At 54.7% G+C, this 13,372-nt stretch overlaps 1 protein-coding gene across 7 annotated transcripts in view; it reads right to left on the reverse strand.

Annotated features, from left to right (window-relative positions):
• Nucleotides 1-13,319, reverse strand: part of TOM1L2 (target of myb1 like 2 membrane trafficking protein) — a 71,782-nt gene extending 58,463 nt beyond the window's left edge. For all 7 annotated transcript variants that reach the window (XM_044939150.2, XM_025280450.3, XM_025280448.3 and 4 more), the window contains exon 1: nucleotides 13,170-13,319. In XM_044939150.2, the coding sequence (XP_044795085.2) occupies nucleotides 13,170-13,221 (52 nt within the window). In that variant the 5' untranslated portion in view covers nucleotides 13,222-13,319. The remainder of the gene's footprint in view (nucleotides 1-13,169) is intronic.
• Nucleotides 13,320-13,372: the final 53 nt, after the last annotated feature.

A 13,372-nucleotide genomic window follows, 5' to 3' on the forward strand; every position in this document is an offset into this window, starting at 1 on the left:
GGAGAGAAGGAAAGCCACTCACATTAGCATGCCACCACCCCAGTTCAATGTTTTTATAATGGTTTTATGCAGACAGAACTCAGGTGCCATAAATTTCACTCTTTGGAAGTACACAGTTCAGAGGACTTCAGTACATTCCCAGACCACTGGAGCCACCACCACCAAACTCCAGGATACTTCCTCCACCCCAAAAGGACCCCTGGCCCCCAGCCCCACACCCACTAGCCTTCCCTTACTGCACACATGGTCTATCCTGGACACGCATGGAAGTGGAATCACACCACATGTGGCCTTCGGTGTCTGGCTTATTTGTCACAGCATTATGTCTTCACCTAACTCAAGTTTTTAAAATATTTTTAAAATTTTATTTTTATTATTTATTTGGCCACCCTGGGTCTTAGTTGCGACATGCAGGATCTTCGATCCTTATTGTGGCGAACTCCTGGTGCAGCCTGTGGGATCTAGTTCCCCAACCAGGGATCAAACCTGGGTCCTCTGCAGTGGGAGTGCAAAGTCTTGGCCATTGGACCACCAGGAAAGTCCCCACCTAACTCAGTTTTCATTAGGGCTTTGGTAGTCTCCCTTCCCATCTGAACTCTTACATATTTAAAGTGTAATCCTTTGCTAACTTGGTAAAGTTGAGTAACAACACGTTACTGACCCTCAGTTGGGACCAGGGGTCCAGAAGCTGAAGGCTTCAGCCTGGTCCTCCAAGTGTGAGCCTATCGTACTGGTTTAATTGTAACAGAAGGGACCTGGGGGTTAGGAAGACTGCACAGCTTGCCAGCCACAGGACAACCAGCACCACATGCAGTCTGCCCAAGAACAGAACCCAGAACCCCGAACTGAACAGGAGGGCAAGCAGCCACCCACGAAGCACTGTGCAAATGTCAGGAGTAAACTGTATGCCCCTAAATTCATATACTGAGTGTGGCTGCACCTGGAGGGGGGCTATTTGCAGAAGCAAAGAAGGTACAAGGAGGCCCTGAGGGAGCAGGCCCTGGTGCAACCTGCCCGGTGTCCTCCTAAGAGGGAGCTGGACACACAGGGAAACACCAGGCCCACCTGCACGCAGACGAGGTCAGGAGAGGGCCCAGTGAGGAGGCGGCCGTCTGCGTGTCAAGAGGATGCCTCAAGAGAAACCAACCCTGCTGACACCTTGACCTTGAACATTCAGCCTCCAGTTCTTCCACCCCCTTGCCTGCACTTGTTTTGCCCTGGGGTTTTGTCAATAGCCATCCTCGAGGGTGTGAGGAGGCTGCACGCTTTTGGGTGTGCCACTGAGCACCACAGAAATCCAGGGCAGGACGCGCACAGGGAGGAGGGCGGAGCTCCAGGAAGGGTCCCGGGCAGCGTGTGCATTTCTCAGTGGCTCCTGCTTGCTGAGCGATGCCGCGTGGTTGGTGCTGTCACAGAGCTCTTTCTGGGAGGGAGCCACCGGGCCTTAGGGATTCCGGGGCAGTAATGAAACACGAGGACTTGGGGTGGCTTGCGGCTGAGAGACAGAGCAGAAACCACAGCCCCCAGTTGGGCAGGTGGGGAACAGCATCCTGGGCCTTCACGAGCAGATATCCTCTGGGGTCAGAGGGCTCCCAAGAGGCACCAGGGGCCTGGCTGTGGAGGACAGGTAGGAGCTGGCCAGAAAGAGAGATGGGAGTTGGCAGAAGGAGCCTTTCAGCTTGAACTTCATCAAATGCCCACATGAGGGACCATCTTGAGGGGTCTTCAGTTTCACACCTTCAGAAGCTTAGGGAGAAGGCAGGAATGGTACCCACCTCAGAGCCCCCGAGGATGGGACAGGGTAGGTCAAAGGGGGTAGACTCTGGGGTCTGGCCTCCATGACACCCTGGCAGCCCCACCTTGGCAGTCAGGGGTTTCCTCTGAGGGAGCAGCAGGGTCCTCCTGGTGCCCCATGTGTGGGGTAGAGGGTCTACTCACAGCAGAACTGCATCCACAGCCCTGCTCATGAGACAAGAGGTCTGTATAAAGTGAAATAGTATGTGTGCATTCTTGTTTAAAAATCAGACAACATGGACAGGACACAAGTCACCTTATGTAAAGTGCGAGGTCCCCTGCCCCATGGCCCCATCAGCTGCTGAGTGTGGGTCTTGCTCTGTGAAGCTCATGGTGTAACGGGATCCAACCCCGGGTCTCACTTTACACCCGCTTGTGCACCTGGCTGTGTGCCCACCCCTGGGGGCACACACCATCCTCCTTGGGGAGATGGGGTTCTGTCCTCAGAAAACTGCTATGGCCGCACGTGCATCCACCTGACATTTCTGTGGATCAGGTCCCTAGAGGGCAAGCCTAGGTCAGGTCTTAGAGCATCTGAAACTTCAACAGTGATGTCAGTTCTCCTCCAGAAAGGTGTAGGACCGGACACCCTCTCTGGCTACGCTCCCATGAGCCGGCCGCACAGGACCAGGATGGAGGGCCGGGCGTGGTGAGGGGAATGGCTGCCGGCCCTCAGGGCTCCCAGTGGAGTCTGGATGAAAAGCCCCTTCCCTCAGCTCAGAGGCCCCCTCCACGCTCAGATCTGTGCCAGGACGGACACAGAAGACAGTTCCCAGGGAATGACTAGGGCACCTGAGTGGCTTTGTGAGACGTGCACACACCATCCGGAACCCTGGTGCTCTGCCTTCCTCCAGACACACGTCCTGCACTGAGTTCTGAACAGCACTGAGTCTCTGGGGGCTCAGTCACACCCCAGAAGTGTGCACCCTCCTCACACCCTTGAGGATGGCTCCATCAGAACTCCAGGACATAACAAATGCAGGCGAGGATGAGCAGAGACCGGAGCCCCTTGTGCACTGCTGGTGGGGGTGGAAAATGGTACAGCTACTATGGAAACAGTATGGAGGCTCCTAAAAAAAAACAGAAACAGAACTACCACATGGCCACGCTACACAGCAAGGCTACTGCCGGGCATGTGCTCCCAAGAACTGAAAGCAGGGTCTCGAAGAGAAACCTGCACACCACGTTCACAGCAGCAGCAGGTGCAGGCAACCCATGTTCAAAAACAGATGGACGGATACACAACACGGCCTACACATTCAATGGAGTGTTGTGTGTACTCAGTCGCTCTGTCGTGTCTCACCCTTTGTGACCCCATGGACTGTGGCCTGCCAGGCTCCTCTGTCCATGGGATTCTCCAAGCAAGAATACTGGAGTGGGGAGCCATTCCCAGTCACAAAAAGACATACTGTTTGATTCCACTTATATGAGGTCCCTGGAGTTGTCACGTTCATAGCGACAAAAAGTAGAAGGGTGGGTGTCAGGGGCTTGAGTGGTGGGGGAATAAGAGTTACTGTTTAATGGGGACAGAGTTTCAGTTTTGTGAGAAGGGTTCTGGATGTGGGTGTTCTTAATGCCCCTGAGATGTTCACTGAAACATGATGCAGATGGTGAGTTTTGTGTCATGTAATTTTTGCCCAATTTTTTAAATTTTTACTTAATTTTATTTATTTATTTGGCTGTGATGGGTCTTAGTTGTGGCACACAAGATCTTCAACCTTCATTGCGGCATGTGGGATCCAGCTCCCTGACCAGGGATAGAACCTGAACTTCTGCATTGGGCACATAGAGTCTTAGTCACTGGACCACCAAGGGAAGTCCCAGCATAATTTTTTTTTTTTTTTTTAAGTTCGCAGAGCATTGTTCAGTGCCCATGAAAGTGAATCATGGAGGCTAAAGTCTAAAGAAAAACTAAAAGCTCCTTTGATTCAGGCCTTAAGCTTCAGATGTAGAAATGAACTTGTTCAACTTGCCCTCATTACAGGAGTAAACGGGCTGGACATGGCCTTTCCAGAGTCACATGGCAAATCAGTGCAGGACTCCAGCCAGCCCCGGACTGCCTGAGTCCTGCCTGGGGGCAGCACCTCTGTTCTGGACAGGAGCCAGATAAAGCAGGTAAAACAAAAGAGTAAAGGGGAGTTTATGAACTAACTTTTTCAACCAAACCTGGAACTAACCAATCCCATGTGATTAGACTAAACATGATTCAAACAAAGCAAAAGTTGTCTTTGGGTTTTTTTTTGGCCACGTCGATCAGAATGCAGAATCTTAGCTTCCTGACCAGGGATCAAACCCGTACACCCTGTAGTGGTGGAAGTGAGGAGCCTTAACCACTGGACCACCAGGAAAGGCCCAGAAAGTTCATCTTCATGAGTCAGAGTCCTTGATGACATGATGGATGATGAACTCCCAACCTCCCTCACCCCACTGTGGACACAAACACCCAGGTGACTGGCAGGGCCCAAGGTCAGGAGAAGCCACCAGGCCCTTCCCCAGTGGCACCAGGCCTTACCCGTCAAGGCCTCTCCTGGGACACAATGAGACACACGCATTTGACCTTTGGCCCAGTTCCTGGCCCATGGGTCCTGACACCCTCGGACTCTCCAGAGCAGAGAGTACCCAATGGTGGCCAGCCTGGGGCAGATGCATGATGGAGCTGGATGCCAGAGAGACTGCCACCAAAGGAAGGTGTTTCCTGCATCTTGTGAGCCATGCTGGCAAATCCTCAAACCTGGGCAGGGGTTCACAGGAACCCCCATCTACAGCCAGTTGGTCAGAAGTGCTGGTATTAAGCAGGAGTGGTCAGTGACGCCGAGCCCTTACCTGGGGGCCTGTGACAACCACGGGCGGGCAGGTCAGAGTACACTGAACTGGACTGGATTGAGGATACCAGCTGGTGTCAGAATTGACTGGTGTCCGGAAAAACCCACAGGTCTGGAGTCAGAAATGTCTGTGTAAGAACAGCACAGACCTGCCTCTTTGGGCCTCTGTTTCCTCCCCTGTAAGGGTGAGGTGTTTGGGCCAAAGGCCACGAAGGGCCTTCCAGAGTTCGGTGACCCTCAGAACTGCTGGTTAAAGGGTTTCCAGAGTTAGCAGGAAGGAAACTCCCTCTCTGGAGGCTGACACCAGGCTCGTCCCTCCCCAGGCTGCATCTCCTGCCTCAAGCTGGAGCTCACACATGTCTCTCTCGGGAGCAGCAGAGACCTCCATGGCGTCGCCCCCAGGCCCAGGTGTGTACCAGCTCCCAGAGACGTGGGGCCCAATCCCCTGAGACAAGGAGCCAGTCTCCCTCCTTACTCTCCACTCTAAACCAAAACCCCAGACAGAATTCTGAACGTGCCTCCCAGAAGACAAGGCCTGTGCTTCATTCCCAATTAAAGCAACAGCCGGTGAGCCTGGAAAGAGAGCTGGCCACATGGAGAACTTGTGTGTGTCCGCCTCTCTTCCTCCTCCCGACGCTGTGGATCCAAAGCACATCTGAGGAAAATGGAACCCCAGGAAGACTTGGGTGTGCAGTGAGAAAGCGCTGCTTCTCGCCAAACTCCCCAGAAACTGGGAGGATGAGGACAAGTTGCCCAGACTCACCCTGGAACCAGGTGACGCTCAGGTGGGTCGAAACTTGAGATGACCAGTTCCACACTCTGAGCTGCAAGCACATTCACTCGACTCCACAGACAACCCTGGGTTAGGGGTAGGGTCTCACAGACTGGGCGCAAGTCCCTGCTCTGCCACTGGCCATCACAGACCCCTGGGAAGGACCTGCCTGCTGAGCCTTGGCCTCTTCCATCACACGTGAGCAACAGTGCCGCCTCCGGGGTTGCTGCCTGTGGGGCTCTCAACCAGCACCTGGTAAGAGGTCAGGTTGACCAGTCCCACCAGCATCACCCTGCCTGTCCTCAGGGCACATGCCAGACCCTCTGAGAACACGGGCAGGAAACCAAAGGCACAGGCAGCCACAGAGAAACAGACACATCACGCTTCACCGAGAGACCTGAACACCAGAGTAAAAAGACAAATCTAGTATCTAGTAAGGGCCTACTATCCCAAATATGGAGAGAACTCCTAAAACTCCTCAGCGACAGAAGTAACCTGCTTTTAAAAATGTGCAAAGGTTCCGAATAGACATTTCTCCAAAGATTTACAAATGGACAATCACCATGTGAAAAGGTGCTTAATATCAACTGAAAACTACGGTGAGGGACTTCCCTGGTGGTCCAGTGGCTTAGACTCCGTGCTCCTATTGCAAGGGGCCTGGTGTGATCCCTGGCCACAGGGGAGATCCTGCATGCCACCCATAGTGAAAAAAATAAATAAAAACAAAAAACTGCAGTGAGATACCACTTCACACCCACTTGGATGGCTACTATAAAAAAATAAATGACAACTGTTGGCGAGACAGTGGGGCAACTGGAACCCTACACATAGCTGGCAGGAGGGCAGAAAGGTGCAGCCATGGTGAAGGGGCACCGGACAGCCATCCCACCTCCGGGTTTGTATCCAGAACAACTGAAAGCAGGGACACAGACACAAACACGGGACATCTGCTCACCCGTATTCGCAGCAGCGCCATTCACAACGGCCCACAAGTGGAAGCAACCCGAGTGTCCACTGATGGACAAGTGAACGCACAAAATGAGTTCTACACACACAACGGAGGAGTATTTGGTCTTAAAAAGGAAGGAGATTCTGAGACAGGCTCCTCCAACACGAGTGAAACTTGAAGATACTCTGCGGAGGGAACAAGCCAGCCACAAGAGGACAGACCCTGCCAGATTCCTTCCCAGGAGGTGCCTGGAGTGGTCAGGTTCACAGAGAAAGTAGAAGGGTCGGGGCTAGGGCCTGGGGAGGAGCAGCGAGTTAGCGGTGGGGGACAGAGTGCAGTCTGGGAAGACAAGAAAGTTCTGAGGATGATGGTGGGGACAGCCGCACCATGTACTTAATGCCACTCAACATCATAAAATAGAACGGTAAATGTGTGCTATGCATGTTTTTCTACAACTTTTAAGAAGTAAATAAATAAGAACAAATAAAAAATGAGTGCCATCACTGAGCATGCGTCTGAATGATGCCTGGCAAGAATGGTAAGGTGATGGCATATTTTACTAAGAAGAAGTGGTAGGGCAGCCTGCTTGTCACACACATCCCTTCCCTGGATCCGGTCAGTGGATCCACACGCGGGGCAGTTGCACACAGAGCTGAGACAGGACTGACTCTGACCCAAACACAAGGTGCCCGTGTCAGAAGAGAACAGGCAGGCACAGGGCACCCAGGAGGCTCGGGAACACACAACGGGTCAGCGGAGGCCCCTTCTCATCCACAGGGACCTGGCCAGGCTCACGGGCCACAGAGCTGCAGCACAGAGCTCTGGAGCCCCGTGCCGCCCTGGGCAAGGCCCTCAGCTCCTCTCGGCCTCCAGATGCTAGACATGAAGAGCACTGACTGACGAGAGTTTCCCGAGAAAAAGTGTTGCACGCGACACTGTGTGGATGGCACTTCACAGGGCGTCCTACCTTCCCGTGCAGGGCCAGAAAATGATGGCCATTATTTTCAGCTTTGATAGATGCTGAAAACAAGCCTGAGAGAGAGGAACCTTTGGAGGGAGTAACGCACAGAGCAGACTCTACTGCGTGCTGTGAAGATCATGGGGAAACAGAAGGTATTCATCCTGCTCTGAGGAAGATAAGGCCATAAACAGGACGGGACTTGCAGCAAACAACAGGAAACAGCACGGCAGGAGGAAGCGGCAGCGTGCAAACTGGGCCGGGCACCCACTCACATTCCCTCCACTAATCTTCAGGAACCCTGGAGGGCGAGGCCAAGTGCATGAGCCAGACAACACACGCGGGCATTTAGAGGAGACACGGCACCACAGGCTGGGTGGTCTTGGAAGGCTGCTTGGAGGAGGTGGTGAGTGCTGACAGCCAGAGCCTTGAGGGCTAAATGGAGGAGATCAGAGACTCTTCTAGGTCAGGGGGGTTCGGGGAAGCACTGAAACAGGCACCAAGGCCAAGGCTGGTTTTTAACAGGCCTCTCCTCAGGCCACAAGGAGCAGGGTCAGCACGCTATTTTCTGTCCTTGCAGACTAGTAGGTTAACCTGAAAATTCTGAGTAACGTATCTCCTAGGTCAAGAGCAATAATGCTTAACTGATGCCCCTCTGGGCATTTTTACCCCCTCCCTTACCTGACACCCACTCGCCCAAAAAGCAGGCATATTACAGAGAAATGACTTCCCTGGTGGCTCAGATGGTAAAGAGTTCACCTGCAATGTGGGAGACCTGGGTTTGATCCCTGGGTTGGGAAGATCCCCTGGAGGAGGAAATGGCAACCCACTCCAGTATTCTTGCCTGGAGAATCCCATGGATAGAGGAGCCTGGCAGGCTCCAGTCCATGGGGTCGCAAGAGTCAGACACGACTGAATGACTAAGCACAGCACAGCATGTCATACAGAAACAGGCTAAGAGCTCTCACACAACGCTGCCTCTCCAAGGCCGGAGAAAACAGACTATAAAGTACACAGCGCTCTACTTACTCCATTCACTCTGTGAGATGAGACTCTCAAAGGGTTTGTAAGAAAGCACATTATGGTGATTTTCTCCCCTTTCCATGCTGCTGCTGCTAAGTCACTTCAGTCGTGTCCGACTCTGTGTGACCCCATGGACTGCAGCCCACCGGGCTCCCCTGTCCCTGGGATTCTCCAGGCAAGAACAATGGAGTGGGTTGCCATTGCCTTCTCCAGTGCATGAAAGTGAAAATAAGTGTATGTTTTCAAGCTTTCTGCAGAGGTCCCCACTGTGTCTTTAAAGCACATTTCCATGGGAACTGCTCATAGCCCCATCACACCCTCTAAGCAGGGCAGCAACCTAGCCAAATCCTGGGAGCCTCTCAGCTCGGGTCTGAGTGTCCGAGCGTGGAAAGCAGGGGCACGTGAGCAGGCTGGTTACCCTTACAGCCATCCCAGCAGTTAAGGACGGGTGCTCTCAGAACCCCAGACTTCCACCCGTGCTCTGCCCACCCACCTCAGCAGGTGCCCTCTCATCTCTCTGGGGGCTCCCCGGAAGGGCCCTACCCCAGACCTCGGGGAACTGGCACTGCGTGCGCTGACTCCCTCGTCAGACCCCCACTCTGCACAGTGGAGGCTTTCACAGTAAGACAGAGGTGGCCTTTTGGCAGCTGCCAAGGGGACCTTCCCTGCCTCTGTAATGACAGTCGGGCTACCACCCTCCCTAGAAATCATCCATGGCTCCTCAGTGCCACCAACAGAAGGGTCTAAACCACGCGGCTGACACTGGAAGCCTCATCAATCAGGCCTGACACCGTCTGCCTGGCCTCTCCCTGCTCTCCCGGCTGGTCTTACCCCCACCCCTCCACAACCAGCCTTTGCCTAGAGCGCCCTCCAAGCCTCCTTCTCCTCTTCAATAGGAGCCAAATCCCACCCCCTGAGCACCAGGTTCCTCCAGCCCCCGGGATGCCCCTTCTCATCAACACCATCCCCCAGGACAGCAGCTGCAGAGTCAGGTCCCATCTGCAAAGAGCAGCAGGAGAGAGTAGCAGGCTCACAGCAGTGTTGTAAGAACTAAAGCAGCACAAGATACACAGAGCACCTACTGTGGTCTCTGGCACACGGTAAGCCAGCACCCATCTCTAAAACAGCAAAACCGTTAACCATTATTACTGCTGCTGGAGATGATCCCTCCTGTCCTCCATTTCCTTACTTCGTTTCTCTCTCCAATCTGCTGCCAACACTTGCCATCTTACCTGATTTAGGTCCCTGTCTCAGCTCCCTTACTAGACTGAACATTCCAGCAAGTGTTTAGCATGGTGCAAACTGAGAGGTGACAGAACCACCAAATGCATGAATGATTCTAAATAATCAACCTTATAGTCTGTCCACAAGAAAAGTCACACTTACTGTTTGAAGAAAGATTAAGAAGCGATTACAGGAGCAGAAATTTTCATCAAAAGCAACAGTTCTCAAAGTGTGGTCTCCAGACCCAGAGTGTCCGCATCCTCAGACCTTGACAACCCACCCCAACCGACCCCGCCACCAGCTTCGACCAGCTCTCCGGGGATTCTGACGACCCTGACTTGTGGTGTCTACAAGGCAAGAAGCAACATGCCAGCCCAGAATGAAGTCCAGATCAGGACGGGATTCTCCACCGGACTCTGGCCTTGACCTGGCAGAAGTCTCTTAACCTCCGGGAACTGCAGTTTCTTAGAAGCGATACAGGGATGATCATCACACTCAGGATTCAGGGAGATCCCATGTGCAGTTCACACCAAGTAGGTGCTTTAAAACTGTAAGTTCCTTCCCATTCTCATCCTGTCTATCTCACAGGGTTGGGAAGACTAAATAAAACCCTGAAGCCGCCCCCTCGCACTGGGTAACTAACTCCTCTCGGAGCAAACACTTTGGCTCGTCAAGCTCACAGCCATCTCAGGAGATGGGGAGGCTCCCGCAGCAGTCAAGACCCCACACAACCCAGGCCCTGGACACTGACCCTGCAGCGAGTGGGAGGGAGCTGGTCCTCCAACACTTGGGTCGGGATTAACTAACTCCTCACTGATCTCATCTAAATGAATCCAAACTTTACTCCTGGAAAAGGGTGATCTGAAAATGTTTTCCAGCCAACACAGGAGAGCTGTGGACCTGCTGAGTACCCTGGACCTGGCTTGCGGTTCCCGGACACAACTGTTAACACAGGACCCTCTGAAACGCATTTCAGAAGAGAGTATCAGGCAGCACAAGGAAGCATTCAGTCTTCCTGGGTACTTCTCAGCCGTATACACCACGGCGCCTCCGGGCTCGAAGCCGGGGCCTCTATTCGGGAACCACCTCCCAGGACGACGGGCAGCAGGGAGACCGGGAAGCCCCGGAAACCACGTCAGATGTCAGCTGGGGTATGGCTGCCAGCTCTCCGTGTGTCTGACCCAACAGTGCCTGGGAAGCATGCGGTAGGCCAGCCCCGAGGCAGGGTAAAAGGCCAATCCACGCACCCCCAGACAGTGAGCCCAAGGCTCTGCGGCTCAGGACACTTGGGCTGGTGCCTTACTGCTACAGAAGGCCCCTCGGAGCAGTGTTTTAACATCTCTATCCTGGGGCCTGGCACCCAGCACACTCTCAACATGCCTGCTGAATTAGATGGATGGGGTGAGTTAGGTACAAGCCCCAGCAGCTGTTGAGGGAGGAAAACGAGGTCCAGAGAGACTGAGAGTTGAGGTCAGTAAGGAATGTGGCCTCGATGTCACCCACCCAGGACAGGGCTCCATCCTGGGCCCAAACCCAACTTGCCCCCGTGCCCCGCAGCCACCTCTGCTCCACTCGGACAGGGGACCACAGAGGGGGCCACACCGCCACCCGCCTCCTCCACCCGTCCCCGGCACAGGGTCTCTTCTCTGAGAGTGCAGTTGCTTCCCCTTCCTCACCAACAGCCCAGGCCCAGCTCCCCACAGTGTGCCAGCCTCCTGACAGCTCTCCCGTCCCCACAAGGCGACTCGGCACTGGCTACGGTGGCCTTCCATTGGTCACCACTGTTCCCCGAGTCTCTGTTCCCTCTGGGGACCCCATCAACCCTTTGAGCTCTGGGACAGCTCTGTAGGCCATCCTTCTGCCCCACTAAGCCTCAGTTCCCTCATCTTAAGGTGAGAAGGATAATAAAACTCACCATGCAGAACAGCTTCAGGAGAAAGTCACGGTGGTCAAATTGCTTCGTGTGAGGTAAGCCTGCTGCTCCTACTAGCCAGCTTTGTTGCTGGGGCTTCACTCCTGCGTCTCCCTCCCTTCTACCAACCCCTGGCACATACACCTCTCAAGAACACGAACAGCACTAAATGTCGTGAGGGTCACTTTTACACTTTGTCCCAACAGCACAGAACACATGTTGGAACCTATTCTGGCCTCTAATCACTTATCTGAGCTGAGCTGCGAAATTCCCGAGGCCTCATCTGCTGGCTCACTGGCTGGCAACGAAGGGGCCCCATTCTCTTCATGGTCAAGTGTCCTAAGGGACGGTGGACTTGGGGCCTGGTCACAGATGGGCCTGCGGTCCCCGATCTCCTCTCCAAAGTGGAAATGAGTCAATCTCCCCGCCCCCCACCAGAGCAAACTAAAAAGTTCAGGAGGGCTGCACCGTTTTCCAGGGCCCCACAGCTGAAATGGGCAAAGCGACATTCACCCCAGGTCCTCCTGAGAGAAGCGTCATGCTCTTTTCATTGCTACCCACCCGTACATCCTCTATGTTTGTATATTTTAAAATCTCGTTTAACTTATACCCCTCATCAGCTACCTTGGTGTCTCAAAGGTAATAACAGAGCCTCCTATTATAAAGGAGACAGAAAAAGGAAAAAAAAAATCCCCCCAAGTTTACTGGCTCCCTCCCACAACTGCCTGGAATTCAGTACCAGAAATGAGTTTCTGGAATACGGATGTCGTGAAAGAGCACCTGAGGAAGAAGAAAGGGAGGCGGGAACCTCCAAAAAGGTGGGAAAAGACCCTCCAGGGCCTAGTGTCCATCACCCCTTATCAGAGACCCTATACCAGGGAGCAAAGGCAGGCTCCCAGGTGCCAGTCGGCCAACGGGAGAGGCGTCAATAATTTCACAGGCCCACCAAAGGCTGAAAAGTAAGCTGGAAATTTACAAAGCAGGAAATAGGCAAATCACTCCAGCCTAATCCAGCCAGGCCCATAAGGACGCCAAAGGTCCCTGCTCATAGAAGGCGTTTTACCAGTCTTTCCACCAACCAGGAGGAACCCAGTTTTAAAAGAAACCAATCCACATTCTTGACGGATCACGCCTGGCGTGAGCTCCCGCCTTGGGTGAAAAGGCATGTTGCTCGTCAGTCAGGAAATTTCACGGGGCAGGCCTCTGGTGGTCCTTCAACCCCACCTCGGGCTTCCTCACCGGGATGCTGGTCATCCCGGTGCCCGGAACGCCCAGAGGGTTTGCACCCCCGAGTAATCCCCTCTCCACCTGCCCCCAGAAGGCCGGCGTCGGCAGACTTGAGGACGCTGGGACGTGACAGCCACCAGGCAGACAGTAGCTCCAGAGACATGAGGACCGCCTCTGACAGACGGAACTTTAGACCTGACAGGGCAGCGACTCGCACAAGGTCACGGGGAGAGTCGGCGGCAAAGCTACCTGGCCCGGGCTCCGGCCGTCAGCCGGCACGGCCGCGGCCGCCCCCGCCCCCGCCAACCTTCCCAGGGGCGCGCCGGTCTCCCCGCTCCCCGCCGCTGAGATTGGCTCAGCCCGACGGGCCCGGGGCAGGGAGCCCGCTGGGACCGCGGCGGCCGGGCTGGGGCGCGGGGCTGGGCCCCGCCGCGCAGCAACGCGCGGAGCACCGCCCAGGTCTCGGGACGCCGCGGTGAGGGCCTTACCGAGGCACTGCCCCACCGGCGTGCTGAACGGGTTCCCCAGGAGGAACTCCATCTTGGGCGGACGGCTCGGCAGCGGCCCTCGCGCGTCAGCCGCCCGGTCTCCGCGTCCCCTGCCGCGCTCCCGGCCTGACTGACACTTGCCCCCGCCCCACCCTCTGGAACGCCGGTGCCCGCCGCTGGCCCCGCCCCGCCTGTTCCTATTG

Source organism: Bubalus bubalis, chromosome 3, assembly GCF_019923935.1.
Source record: "Bubalus bubalis isolate 160015118507 breed Murrah chromosome 3, NDDB_SH_1, whole genome shotgun sequence".
Lineage (NCBI taxonomy): Eukaryota > Metazoa > Chordata > Mammalia > Artiodactyla > Bovidae > Bubalus > Bubalus bubalis.